The sequence below is a fragment of the Eptatretus burgeri genome, chromosome 4, assembly GCF_056783735.1.
Source record: "Eptatretus burgeri isolate ZD-2024b chromosome 4, Ebu_testis_v1, whole genome shotgun sequence".
NCBI classification, from domain to species: Eukaryota; Metazoa; Chordata; class Myxini; order Myxiniformes; family Myxinidae; genus Eptatretus; species Eptatretus burgeri.
The window spans coordinates 123,277,137-123,292,136 of NC_140964.1; the positions used below are offsets into that span (position 1 = coordinate 123,277,137).

Sequence of the window (15,000 nt, forward strand, 5' to 3'; positions counted from 1 at the left end):
TTATGTACTAACGGAGAGAGGTTTGGGGGGGTAGTCAAATGTGAAAATTACAATTATTGAGAAAACGATAGAGGAGGAATGATATGAGAGATTGAAGAGGATAAAGGAGTGGGAAAAGAAGCGAAGGATTGGGAGGAGCACGTGAGGGAGGATGGGGAGGATGAGGGTGTTGAAATTCAGTCATATTTCCATACATAATAAATTGATAGCTCCAGGCATTATTAATTCATATCAAGAATGACGTGCAGTTGAAAGGAAAATGAAAAGTAAACATTCAAGAAGTATCACAATTATTAGTGAAAGTATAAAATAAAATAATTTTGAAAAGTCACAAAATCAAAAAAAAAAAAATTGCATGCCTCCCAAGATTCTGTAGTCGTGTGAATAAGAGGACTTGGGAGCAAGAAGATTAACATACTAGGTGTATAAAGGGCAATGTTTAAGTCAGGCCGTGTGCAAGAGATTAAACTCAGGAGAGCCTGAAAGCTGTCGATTGATTACAGGTCAAGGAAGATTGATTGTATGCAATATAAAGCGCCGTTCACCCTCTGCACTCGCTCGCAACATTCGGTAATGAAGAATGTCCATTTACTGCAGGCATTCCATAGGATAAAGGCACTTGGGGAGGGAAAGGTCTTGGTGGCAAAGGCGGGTCCACGATGCAGCCTTTCCGTTCCAAAGCCATGCAAAATCGAATTCACCTTCCGAAAGCATGATGCATTCCATAACCCACGTAATAATTGGTCCATGCTTGTTAATCAAAGCAGTTTGTAGATGGGAGAATTGTTAATCACCAAAAAATAAAAAATAAAAATGTGACCTGTGGAGCAGACAATGCAAAAGCACAACCCAACAAAGGATGAGAATACTGGCTTGGGCCTGAGTTGCTTTGCTGCTGATGATGATGGCATTTACGATTTGAGTGGATGTTGCCTGTGTTGGTGCCCGATGAACACCAGTCTACGCCTGAAACTATGGACTTTCCGTGCCTTTGTCTTTTTCAATAAATTTAAAATAAACATTGAATTGGTTGTGCTTTTCTATTGTCTGCTCTGGGGTTCTCGCAGTTTTTGGTGAGAATGGTTGTGAACATCTGCTCTTTACCAGAAGAGGGTTCCAGTGTACCTTGTCCATGACAAGGAAAGGGACTGCGAGGCCTTTGGTGGTCGTGACTGAAGGTAAAACACCTCGGGGTAGGAAAATAACTGCGTATGGGAATTAGGAAAGGGTGTTTTGTAACTAAAGATGAAATCAACAGGATGTTTATCGAGGTATGTCAACCACCGTCAGCGGCAAGGAGGAGCTGACGTTTCAGGCGTAAACCTTTCGTCCTCAACGCCTGAAACATCAGGCTCTCCTCCCTTCCCATTACGGTTAGCATACCTCAATAAACGTCCTGTTGATTTTGTCCATCGTTATACCTGCTCACAAGCGCAGGTCAACACGAGCTTTCACCAGCGAGAACAGTTCTTCATTCTGTTTTGTACCCATGTTTGAGAATCCAAAAATCCAATTTCAGATTTCCTGAATGCACTTCCCAATCGTGAGGTGTAGGAATGACCATAGTATTTGTCTGTCCTCACTGAAATGTCCAGAAAACAATTCAGATTCCCACCTCAATTTACATATCAAAAGTTTGCTCCAACATCTTGCTCAAGGTGCTCTGCAATCAATTTTTTTATTTTGCAGAATATTTCCTTCGCTGACCACAGCTGGCATTCCGTAGCATAACAATCAAGCTCAGGCAGATGTGAATGCGATTTTCTGCAGTTGCATCAGCAAGCATTTAAAGAGGTCATTTTACGAGCGGTAGTCCTTCTTGCTGTGTGGCTTATTACCCAAGACGTTGTCCATCTCCATCACAATCTGGTTTGTCAGCTTGGGCAACACCTGGATGAAGAACAACAATCCCAATTAAGACACACTCCAAGAGTCTGCATGGAGAGCTTGAAAGGTCAGGTCAGTAAGCTAAGATTCGGTACACTGTTAAATATCTGTGTCTGTCAATACATTGCCCTCTGTAGTTCTGTTCTTCCATGTGTAAGTTGAAGTTTAAAAATTGACCGAACAACCACTTGAAAATATCCAAGATGGTTTCATGAAATGTCCAGATTTTTGGAATTTTCTCTAGATTGATTAAAAGATCCTGCATGAAAAATCAATGTGCAGTTATGACTCTCACCCCAAAGGGGTTGCAAGACGAATGTGACACCCCTGTCTGTGTATTGGGTCGCCGAAATAGGTGACCCTTATTGTCAGTAATTCTGTCTGTTTGTATGTTTGTTTGTTTGTCATCAGCATAATTGGTAGTAAACGTGGGCGGATTTTGACCAAACTCGGGTGGTAGGTACATTTTATGACCTCATGCTTTGGAAATTGTGATGGTTGCTAGGGACGCTTTGGTTCCCGAGCAACAACCGAAAAACCTTCAAAATCGGTACCGTTCACGCAAAATTAATTCCGAAAGCCATTATCCCACGTTGGGTTATGAAATTTGAAAGGAATGATCTACAGGTGATGCTCTATCAAATATATTCCGGTTTTTGTGATATATATGGAATACTTTACCTACAGCGCCCCCCTACAATTAGGGTATGCGCGAAAATTGAAGGCCCCCTAGTGACCAGGTGAGTGCATCGACACGAATGAAACTTTGCAGGTTCATGGTACTCAATGAGTACTACAACTTTGCCTCAGGACATATTGACAGATTTCGCTTAGGTCAGGGGTCAAAGGTCAATTAGTGCAAAAATCGATAGTATGTGAGAGCTGGAGGTGCCTTCGCGCCAAATGCTACTCCTCCTAGGGTTATGGTCGGATGGTCATGAAAATTCACACTAATCGTCCGGAATACATTGTGCACAAACGATCGAGCCGGATTTTCGATTTAGATATTTGTTCACCCACAGCACCCCCCTCGAACTTTGGGGATTTCCGATTTCAAACCGCATTTTCGGTACTTTTCATTCAAATGGATACCGAGTAGATATCAGTAGATGGAACTGGATGAGATTTGATATGCATAATCTTAAGGTGATTCCCTATCTGCGATATGACCTCCATTTTGCTCTATATCTTATAGTTTCCATGCTCAGCGACCCATTGCCACCTACCGGCTTGTCTGTGTATCTGTGTGTCCACAAATATATATTTTCGCTTCAAAATGGTTTTTCTCTGCAACCGCTTGTCCGATCGATGCACAACTTTCAACAAAGGATGGGCTCCCCGTGGAGAATATTTTATCGATAACTCTGACATCATAGGTCACATATTATGGCAGCCATGATGGGGGTAAAGGAAAAAAATTTGGACATCTCTGAAACTGCTTAATGAAAAAAAAATTAAACTTGGCATATGTCATGAACTCCCCATTGGGTATATTGGGTGATAACGATGATATCGGTGAAGTGGTATTCCAGCCATAATTGGTTGAATCAAAATCTTTATCCAAAAAAAAAATCGAAAACTTCATATGTCTGATCTACGACCCAATGTCAGTGAAGAACTAAAATTATGACATCATTAGTCACGTGGTCTGGAAGCCATATTGGATGGAAAATAAAGATGTTAAAAATAAATCTTCTTCAGAACTGTTTAACAGATCGATGCAAAACTTTATACATATGATCGACTGGTCATGGGGAATATAGTTTGAATTTTTTTTCACATTCACCTTCATTATAGGGTGCATGGATGATATTGGTATATGGGCCATAATAGTAGCGTGTTCAGTTAACGATAGTATTTTTGTTCAGAATGAGCATGCGAGGCGAGACTATACACTCTACTGATTGCTGTTCTAGTTCTTGAATAGCGATTGAAAATTCATGAAGGTGCTCACACACATATATCACATAAAATACAAGGACATTTGTCGATAACGAACAAAACATTTCAATGGGATTGTCTCTGATGTGTCAATATCTTGAGCAATGTGATCAGATGGGAATAATGAACCCATGGTTTACAGATAAACCATTTTATACGTTTTAAATGAGATGTGCAGTTTTCTTCATCAAGGGCACAAGATGTCTGAATGGTCCACTAAGCTAGATGTCAGAGTGCTCTGAATTTTTGACAAGACACGAGTTACACATGTAAAAACACGAGTGTTGGATATGTCAAGTGAAGACAGGATCATTAACCTAGTTATCCACGAAAGATATCAAAAGAGCCTTACGAGTGGCAGACATTGAAGTCTCACCTGGATGGCTCCCAGGTCCTCGAGAAGCTGTTCTGTGCTGGAGGCTCCCAAGAGTACGGAGCTCACGCCCTCATTCCGCAAGCACCAAGCTGCTCTCCAGCCATCCGGAGGAGGCAGAGCAGTGTAAATCAGTACGAGTCAGGAGTAGCCAAAATATTGAGCATTTTTCTCTCTATCTTGTATATGTGGCATTTGGCTGCAAGTTTACATCATGTCTGGGTGTGCAGCTACGTCACTGATGCAGTTTGACCACTGTCGCAGCACATGACGGGCAACTGTTTCCAACATCTCTTTAATAAATCATCTCTAAATTAAACAGTGGTGAAGAAGTGGTGAAATGGTTAGAGCATCAGCTCCGGGTCTGGGAGGTTAGTGGTTCAAACCCTGGCCGAGTCGTACCAAAAACTTTAAAAACGGTACGTGCTGCTTCCTTGCTTGGTGTTCAGTATTTAAAAGGATGGAGCATGGACAATCTCATGGCTTGGCATCCATGGGGAGAAGGAAATTCCTCCAAAGGAAATGTTCCGCCAAGTGCGGTGAGAAATGCGGCACCATTGTTGTGACGTCACTGGTACCCTGGGAAGTTACGGCACTTCTCCGAAGCTCAGTGGCTGTTTGTCTCAGCTAACAATCCTGTAATCATCTATATTCCCGTGAGGTATGTGTGCGAGTGTGTGTGGGTGGGAGGGGGGGGAGAGAAGGGAGAAAAAGAGGAGGGCTGCTCCATGATGAGCCTTATATCCTGTTCAAATAAATAAATAAAACATTGGCAAGATTAAAGCTCCACTGTTTATCTGCTCAGAAGGAACACAAATTTCTCACAAACATATTTATCTTGTCCATTTATGAGCTGGCCACTGATAGATACTACAATGACTCACCAATTGCCAGCTGTGGAAGAGTGCACCCCAAATCCTCAGCCACACTCTGGAGCTCCTTCAATTTGGCTCTCTGTCGTCGACCCTCATCACTTACAATGCGCTCTTTGAGCCACTGGTACCCCTGCACACCCAGACGTCAGTAGCATGTAATCACTACTCATCTGTTGAACCTTGAAGAAATAACGAATTCAAATTCCGAATATATTCAAATTTTCTTAACTAAATCACACAAAAGGAAAAATGTGTTGGGGGGTATTTTAATGTCTCATGCAGTAATAGGGGATTGGCAGTATAGCTCAGAGGTAACGCACTCACCTTTGAGGTGTCAAAGGTAACATATGGTCATTGACCAAACACATCTGGAGGAGAATTTGGGGTGCTTTGGACCAACACAATGCAAAAGTATTCACTCCCCCCACCCCCCAACAAGCTTTTACATTTTGATGCCAACTGAGCTTACTTCATGATGCTTTCAAGTCAAACTTTATACACATTGTCTTCACAAACTACTCAAAAGTGATAAAGCTAAAAGATGAAGATAAAATGTGAATAATTTCGATAAACAGAGAAAAATTAGATGATTCTCAGTTTCATAAGTATTCAAAACCCTTTGCCTCATTAACCTGAAATGACTTCAGGAGTAAATTATTTGTTTGAAAGGTTACAAAATAAGTGTACTTGGTTTCACCTGTATGTAATCAGTAGTTCAACTTAAAAATTAAACTCCCCCATTTATCCAAAGAGTTTTAAAGTGCAACTCACTTGGTCAACCAACAAAGCAAAAATGAAGACCAAGGAGCTTTCCAAGTCAGACAAAGTGGTGGAGAAGTACTGTTCAGGAGAGGGTTATCAGAAGATTCAAAAGACACTCATTATTCCATTGATTACAGTGAAATCCATCATTAAGATGTGGAAGACTCATCATACCACCCAGACTCCACCCAGATCAGGTCACCCATCCAAACTCATCATCGGGCAAGCAGGAAACCGGTTCGGGGTGTCACTGTAAGTCCAACAATGGCTTTGAAAGATCTTCAAGGCTTCATGTCTGAGATGGGGGCCAGTGTTCATCAATCGACAATATCCAGTTACTGTCACAAAGCTGGCCTCGATAGACAGGTGGCACGAAACAAGCCATTACTGAAAAAAGATGCATCTAAAAGCTCGTATGGAGTTTGCGAAAGAGCATCTTAAAGATATTGCAGGCATGTGAAGAAACATTTTGTGAAGAGACAAAAATTGAACTTTTTGGTCTAAATTCAAAGCGTTAAATCTGGCACAAGCCTAACACAGCACATAATGCAGTCAACACCATCCCTACTGTCATGCACGGTGGTAGCAGCATCATGTTATAGAGCTGTTTTTCACCAGCAGGGGCTGGCAAGCTTGTCAGGATAGAAGAGACAATGGATGGTGCGAAGTGCAGGAGAATCCTTGATTAAAACCTGCTTGAGTCAGCCATGAATCGGAATCTTGGTTGGAGATTCACATTTCAGCAGGACAATGATTCGACGCACAAAGATAAAGCTGCACTAGTCTACTCAAGAACATTTTTTTTCTTCTTATTCAGTCACTCCAAAGTCCCAATTTGAATGCAATTGAACATTTATGGCGAGACTTGAAGATTGGAGTCCATCAACAAACCCCATGGGTGAAACTGCAGAACATTTGTAAAAAGGAAAGCAACAAGGAAAGTGACTCCTTACGAGGGGGCATGCTGCCCAAGACAATTTTGAAAAATTGATGTCAAACTATGCATTTTAGGGGTGATCCTGTCTAAATTGTAACAAACAAAAAAAAACTAGGCAAAGGAAGATGATATTTGGGGAAGAATCATGTATTTCACCTGAACATCCATTGCTGGGAACACTATTTTCAGTTCATTGGTACAGCATTTTGTTTCCATAAAAGAAATGAAGAGTGAACACCACATACCTTTGCAGGACTTTTAATACAAGTGTTTTATGAAGGGTGGGGTCACATATCATATAATGGAGCAGTTTGCCGGAATTACCCTTGCTCCAGTGTAAACCAGAGCACTGACTAGCCCTATAAACTCACGGTCATGTAATGGAGTGGTTGACCCTGGTTGGTGGTGCAAAAACAGGGCATGCACGACCAATTTAAACTCACAAGTCATGCAATGGAGGGGTTTTCCAGAACCACCCTCATTTCAGTGTAAACCAGGGCAGTCACTACTCCGTTTTCTGCGCATTTCTTTACTTGGCGGATACTGGATCCTTAACGTCAAAGTCTGCCTGAAATACCTTGCCTGGCATCCTTTGTTGTGCACCATGACCATTTTGATTTGCTTACATTTCTTGTATTAAGTGGGTTTTCATTGTATCGGATCACAGTGTGTACTTTGTTTATTTAAGGGAAAATACAATCCGTTGCTCCGCTGACAAGAACATTAAGAGGGGTGGGGTGGGAGAATAAGAAGGGGGGTGGGGGGGGAGGGTAAGGTAAGGGAGAGGAGGGATTGGTGAAGAAAGGTAGGGCAAGGTAAGGCAGCATGAGGGGAGGGCAAGGTAAGGGGTAAGGCAGCATGAGGGGAGGGCAAGGTAAGGCAGCGTGAGGGGAGGGCAAGGTAAGGGGTAAGGCAGCGTGAGGGGAGGGCAAGGTAAGGCAGCGTGAGGGGAGGGGAAGGTAAGGCAGCGTGAGGGGAGGGCAAGGTAAGGGGTAAGGCAGCGTGAGGGGAGGGCAAGGTAAGGGGTCAGGCAGCGTGAGGGGAGGGCCAGGTAAGGGGTAAGGCAGCGTGAGGGGAGGGCAAGGTAAGGGGTAAGGCAGCGTGAGGGGAGGGCAAGGTAAGGGGTAAGGCAGCGTGAGGGGAGGGCAAGGTAAGGGGTAAGGCAGCGTGAGGGGAGGGCAAGGTAAGGGGTAAGGCAGCGTGAGGGGAGAGCAAGGTAAGGCAGCGTGAGGGCAGGGCAAGGTAAGGCAGCGTGAGGGGAGGGCAAGGTAAGGCAGCGTGAGGGGAGGGCAAGGTAAGGCAGCGTGAGGGGAGGGCAAGGTAAGGCAGCGTGAGGGGAGGGCAAGGTAAGGCAGCGTGAGGGGAGGGCAAGGTAAGGCAGCGTGAGGGGAGGGCAAGGTAAGGCAGCGTGAGGGGAGGGCAAGGTAAGGCAGCGTGAGGAGAGAGCAAGGTAAGCAGCATGAGGGGATGGCAAGGTAAGGCAGCGTGAGGGGATGGCAAGGTAAGGCAGCGTGAGGGGAGGGCAAGGTAAGGCAGCGTGAGGGGAGGGCAAGGTAAGGCAGCGCGAGGGGAGGGCAAGGTAAGGCAGCGTGAGGGGAGGGCAAGGTAAGGCAGCGTGAGGGGAGGGCAAGGTAAGGCAGCGTGAGGAGAGAGCAAGGTAAGCAGCATGAGGGGATGGCAAGGTAAGGCAGCATGAGGGGAGGGCAAGGTAAGGCAGCGTGAGGGGAGGGCACGGTAAAGCAGCGTGAGGGGATGGCAAGTTAAGGCAGCGTGAGGGGAGGGCAAATGCACCCCTTACCGGATGAAGTAGGTGAAGAAACCAATCAGCATATCGGAATAGCACCTCAATTCCACAATCGTGGCAGGTTTTTCTGACGACGAACATTTCATCAGGTCGCGGATACGATAAGCATTGAATGAGATATTCAATGCTCATCATATCCGACCTGAGCCATCTCGACTGGCTAGGCCTCGAGGTAGGCTGCAATGATCTTGGGATAATAAAGGTGCCTAAATGAGTGTTTACGCATGAATAATGTATCCCATTGCCTGTCCCAATTTTACCGGGCGTAGTGGCTTGTGCCTGTAATCCGGCTACTCGGAGGCTTGGGTTGGAGGATCGCTTGAGGACGGAAGCTCTGAGCTGGGCCGCGCTATGAGAGGGTGTAGGGCAGCCCGGAATCATGGCGAAACCCAATCCTTATCCCTGTGTCGTAAGAGGCGACCAGGGTTGCATCAGGAAGGTCATCTGGCGTAAAACCTATGCCAAATCAGTATGCGGACCATAACGGATGATCCGCTGTGGTGACCCCTAACGGGAGCAGCTGAAAGATGAACAACAACAACAACATTGCCTGTCCCAATTTTCTGGGTGTGGTGCCATCAGATGATATGTGGACTGTACATGGATTGTTTATAACATACCTTGGGGCCTCACATGTGATTTCTCCCAGCTATGGCTTCAAGTGTGATGTCCGATATTGCCCCAGACACACTTACAGCCCAACTGTGGCCTTTATTCCATGCATAAGCCCACTCCTAATTGTTGCTGGCATTGTTTAATACTCACCTGAATGAAATTTGGAGAACATTGAACATAGACATGCATATCTACATATGGGCAGTGTATGTATGTATAGGCTAAGAGTGGCTGTTCTGCACTCCAACTGGAAATAAAATTTATTATAATCACAAATTAATTCCGTCTGATGATAATGGAATAATGTGAATGATAAAAGCATTATAATATTAACATTATCACAAAATAATAATAATGCTATTACTAATAATAATAATAGATTTTTTTTAAACAATAATAAGGAAAATAACATGGCCGAGTCGAAAACATAATCAGCTAAACAAGTGCGAAAATGTATAATTAAGGAGAAAAGGAGTTTGAAGACAAACATAACCCAGGGATTCTGGGTGGGGAAGTGGAAGGGGGGATGGGGAGGGGGACCCCGATTCTCTTGACACCACCTGGTGGAAGCCTGTATTTCAAGTCATAATAAAATATGCCATAAAAGCGTCATAAAAGTGGGGGAATTAACCCGTCCGAAAATACAGGTTCTTTACTTGTGAGTATAACGCATTGTTTTTGGGGTTTAAAAAAAATCATGATGTGCCACAAAGCTATCTTAAAAATAAACTTTACCACGTTGTGAAACTCATTATTATATCTGATATTTTGTACGGTACTTTTCATTTTGCTTTGCAGAAGATAAGAAAACAAAAACATGATGATGTCAGATTCTCAATTCGTGGCAAAACAGCTTCATCTTTCCAACTCGCTGGCAATCAACTTCCATGCAGATATTCATGCAGGAAAAAAACCCTCAATATGTCCATGGTGGGACTTGCTAACAAACCATGTTTATTCCACTGTGCACCAGGGGAGGTCCAGAGTGGTAATCCCTCCATCCAATGGGACCATACTCTGTACAGAGCGTCGGTGCTGTTGAAGCAATCTCTTGGACTATTGGGCACAATCCTGGACCGGTCGCCGCTCCGACGCAGGATACCCGATTGCTTCAATCATCCCAACGAGCTGGTACTCATTTTATCGACCTCAGAAGGATGACAGGCTGAGTCAACCCCACCTGGTGTTAATTCAGCAGCCAACAGGGCTTGAACTCAGGATCCTAAGATCCCAAGCCTGCCACTCCAACCATTAAGCCAACATCAGGCATTGAGTGGTAATCCGGCTTTAACAGTCACATTTCCATCATGTTTTTATAGCCAAGCGGATATCATGGAACGGATTGGAAATAATGCTTTTTGGTGAAAGACGAAGAGACACACCTTGAGTGATGCACGTGAGTACATGGGAATCCCATCCTCATATTTTCCAGTGATGATTCCGCAGGCAAGAGGAGACCAAGTCATGGCGCCAACGCCTGCACCAGACGACACAAGGAAGAATGGACTCGGTGATGCTGAAACCGTGTTGGAAAAAAATGGTACTCCAGCAGAAAATGTAAAACAAGAAATGATGACACCATCATGACATCTTTCTTTGAATAATTGTTGTCTCATACATTTTGTTTTTTTACAACTGCCTTAAAAATCCCAGTTCTAAAAGACCCATGAATGCATTCGTGGGAGTTTTTTTTGCATCTCGCTCCTTCCTCTGGTGTCCATTGGACCCGAGTTACATTCAGCAATGATTAGTACCTAATTTGCATGAGATTTTTTTTTTTCCAGTGAAGATTTGTAACATGAAGCGCAACATCATGAGTCATCTTTTGACGTATTCACGTCATTTACAAAACTACGTGTGCCTTCTACGTCTCATTTTCTCATGTGCGTCCTGAGAAGCGTTGTTTTGTTTTACCATCTTTAAAATCAGATCAGAATTTCGATTACTTTGACAAAGGTAAGCATTTTCTTTTTTATATCAACATTATTTTTGTCTAAACACTTCATTTGCACCACAGTTCCCATGAAGTGAAGGTGTCGCGTTGCGACGAGGTGGAACTGAGGTGGTTCACCTCGTGCCTCCCTTGTATTTTTGCAAATGCTTGCTGGTTTTGCCATTTCCGAAATCTTCCATGACTGCTTCTCTCCCTTTGACAAAGGTAAACTTCTTTTTCTTCGCATGATTCCCGAATTTTTTTTTTTTTCGAGTTTTCTACATGTTTTTTTCGGCCTTTTTTTCCTTCGGTTTGCTATTTTATGATTATATTCCAGTTTATAGTTTTCATTGTTTGGTTTTACATAGGTTTGTTTATTTTATGTATAAAACATCCAATCCATCCATCCATACCATACTCTGTGCAGAGCGTTGGTGCTGCCTAAGCAGTCTCCTTCGCAATTGGGCACAATTCTGGACGGGTCGCCACCGCAACACAGTATACCAGCAAACTGGCACTCATTTTGCTAACCTCGGAAGGATGACAGGCAGAGTCACCCCCACCTGGTATTAATTCAACGATGAGGGGGATTTGAACCCCAGATCCTCGGATCCCAAGCCCACCCACCACCCTAACCATTAAGCCAACACCAGTCATATAAAACATCCAATCACTATGTATTTCATCATTGATATTGATGTTACTTCAGCAAATCGAATTGGTTTGAGCTTTTTTCCTCAAAATAGACGGTCTCCATGTATATGTCTGGTGTTGGCTTAATGGTTCGGGTGGTGGGCTTTGGATCCTCAGGTCCTGAGTTCAAATCCCGCTTAGCTGTTGAATTAATACCAGGTGGGGTTAACTCGACCTGTCATCCTTCCGAGGTCAGCAAAATGAGTGCCAACATGCTGGTATCCTGTGTCGGAGTGGCGACCCGTTCAGGATTGTGCCCAAAAGCCAAGGAGACTGTTTTGGCAGCACCAACGCTCTGCACAGAGTATGGTCCCAATCTCCTCCTCCTCCTCTCCACGTATACATGCGTGTGTTGGATGTAATGTGAGCATCTGTGATGTTCCAAATGACAAATGTTAGAAGTTTGCCATGATATCTCTGAAAAAGAGCTTCTGGCTTTTTTGGCCTAAGCATTTTAGCAGGCTCTGAAAGAAGCTGGGATGTTGCTGTAAAGGAGCTCTTTGGGGATAGGTTGTCCAACCCGATGTACCGGGCCAAATGTTCATGACTCGGTTTGAAGAAATTCGGTGTTTTTTGCGATTTGATGATAAGCTGACGAGAGACTTTTGCCTTCATACCGACCATATGACAGCCTTCTGCTACATTTGGGACCTTTTCCTGGCAAAATGCCGAAAGACATTCATTCCCAATGAGTGCATCACAGTGGACGAACAACTGGTACCCTTTAGAGGCCGTTGCAAATTTGTCCAATACATGCAGAGCAAGCCGGCAAAACATGGCATAAAGATTTTTTGGGGCTTGCGATTCAAAAAGCTCGTATGCACTGGATGGCATGGCCTGCACAGGCAAACAGCCGGGACAAGATGTACAAACTACTGGGAGCCAATGCTGTCCAGAAATTGTGGTCCATTGAGGGGGTACCAGTCGAAACGTTAACATGGACAATTTATTTTTTTTTTTTTACAAGCGAGCCACTTGCTGAGACCCTGCTTGAGAAAGGCCTGATGCTTCTTGGAATGCTGCGAAAAACACAAGCCCGATATCCCTGCTGTGATGGCAGCTAGCAAACATCGAGAGCGTCACAGTAGCAAATTCGGGTTCAAAGGAAATCTAACCAATGTGAGCTATGTGCCAAAAAAGAATAAATCTGTGTTGTTGCCGAGCACACTAAACCATGACAAATCAATAATAAGAGGAGGGAGTTGGGGGGGACCCAGAAATCATCGACTATGATAACAGCACAATAAGTGGTGTTGACATAATGGACCAGATGGTATGCACATATTCGTGCAAAAGGCAAACCAGGAGGTGGTCGATGGCTATGTGGTACAACCTCCTGGATGTTGCCAACCTAAAAGCATATGTGCTGTTTGCAGCACAACATCCAGAACTTGTTCCAGGAAACGCACACAAACGCCACTTGTTCCTCAAGGAACTTGTGATCGAATGGAATGCAGAGACTATGGACTTGGTTGGGTTCAGTTGCAGTCTCCACTTGTGGAAGTATTCAGCCATTATTGACAAATAAGACGTCAGCATGGTTTCAACATCTTCAAAAGACTTTGCTTGTGTTGTCAAGGCAATATTGTTGGCGTATATAAAATTCCGTGATGCTGTGATAGGTGTGTCACTTGAGTAGATGTTAAAAAGAATTGCCACAAGGACACTCCCCAATGGGAGACTGTTGTTAATTGTTCTTGGAGTACTGAGTTGTCTCGTAGTGAGACCTTCATCCTTCTGTTGCTCATTAATATCTGCAATAGGCAAATAAATAGTTGGTGCATGGCAGCAGCAGGGATAGCTTTAGCTTTCATCCATGTTTCCACACAGTATCATAGGCTAAAGAAAAGTCGATGAATGCATCCCCAGTCTTAAGATTACGGTGAAAAACAGCCTCAGTGGTCATGGAGATGGCAAGGGCTTGCTCACAGCAACCCCATTGAGGTCTGAAGCCAGCCTGTTCTTGTAGAAGGGATAGCTTGATGAGGGGGCTGATTCTTTGAAGTAGAAGCTACTCCAGAAGCTTACAAGTTGTGCAGAGCAGTGAGATGAGCCTGTAGCTCCCAGGGTCATCACTTGGTTTTCCTGGTTTTGGCAGGGCTATCGCCATTGGGGAATGTGACCAGTCTCCAATAGTTGAGAAGAGTGCAAGAAACCGATGTCTTGCCAGTAGGCCAAGCTGTTGGAGAAAGTCCAGTGGGATGCCATATTTTCTGGCAGCTTTACCCTTCTTTGTGGCTGCCCTTTCCAGCATTCATTTCCTCAAGGAAAAAGTTGTCTGACAGTGGGGAAAATGCTGGACAGGTTGTCAGTGCTTCTCAGAGTTTCTTCTTGACCTCCTGTTTATGTTTTTAATTTTTTTTTTGTCTCAGGACCGCTTCAAGTTGGCTCCCAAATTGGCAGCAACAGCATTTGCACTTACTTTAAGGTTGATGGTCTCTGCTGGGTTAGACTCCCAAAGTTTCCTCAAGAGGCTCCAGACCCAACAACTTGAGAGGGTAAAGTCCATGGACTCCATACAGTCCAGCCACCGAACATTGTCGCCAGATGTCCAGGAGTTTAAGCAGTGCTGTGGCTGTTAATGTGTCTCCAGATTGCTGATATTGTTGAAGGAAGGGTTCATACTCAGGGCTCCTGCAGGGGATCCACTGCTGTCTGAAACCTCAGGGGATATTCTTTGCTGCAGCAATGCACAGGGCCACAAAGCATTTATACTGCTTTGGTGCGGGGCATGTGGAGGGTTGTTTTCTCCATATTTGCGGTGAATCCAGACCAATCTTCCTTCCAGAAATTCCATCTTGGCACTTCTTTTGGTGGCGTAACTGGGATTTCAGTTCTCACATGGCTAATGATTGGCCCGTGTTGACTCCGTGGGAAGCTTGGGAGGACATTTTGGGAGAGATGTATAGAAGCACCTTATCTATCAGATGAGACGAGGGTGATGTCAGGGTTGTATTTTCTACTCCACCTTGCTAATCAAAAGGTTGCACGATGATTGGCGTCATACACAAGATGAACATCCTGGGTTGACATCCAGTCTGCCCGAGCTTCTCCCTTGTTGTCACTTCCATCATAGTACCACTCAGTATGGTGGCCAATAAAGTCTCCCACATACATGGTCAGATGTTTGGGAGATGGAAGAGCTGGGTTATGCCATTCTTCATTGGGGGGCTTGTAGAT

General features: G+C 44.2%; 1 protein-coding gene across 17 annotated transcripts in view; it reads right to left on the reverse strand.

Annotated features, from left to right (window-relative positions):
- Positions 1-15,000, reverse strand: part of KCNAB2 (potassium voltage-gated channel subfamily A regulatory beta subunit 2) — a 156,718-nt gene that overhangs the window by 147 nt on the left and 141,571 nt on the right. For all 17 annotated transcript variants that reach the window (XM_085876174.1, XM_085876168.1, XM_085876171.1 and 14 more), the window contains 4 exons: positions 10,577-10,671; positions 5,086-5,206; positions 4,205-4,293; positions 1-1,890 (listed from right to left, as the gene is read on the reverse strand). The exon at positions 1-1,890 is cut by the window's left edge and continues 147 nt beyond it. In XM_085876174.1, coding sequence (XP_085732300.1) covers positions 1,801-1,890; positions 4,205-4,293; positions 5,086-5,206; positions 10,577-10,671 — 395 coding nt within the window. In that variant the 3' untranslated portion in view covers positions 1-1,800. The remainder of the gene's footprint in view (positions 1,891-4,204; positions 4,294-5,085; positions 5,207-10,576; positions 10,672-15,000) is intronic.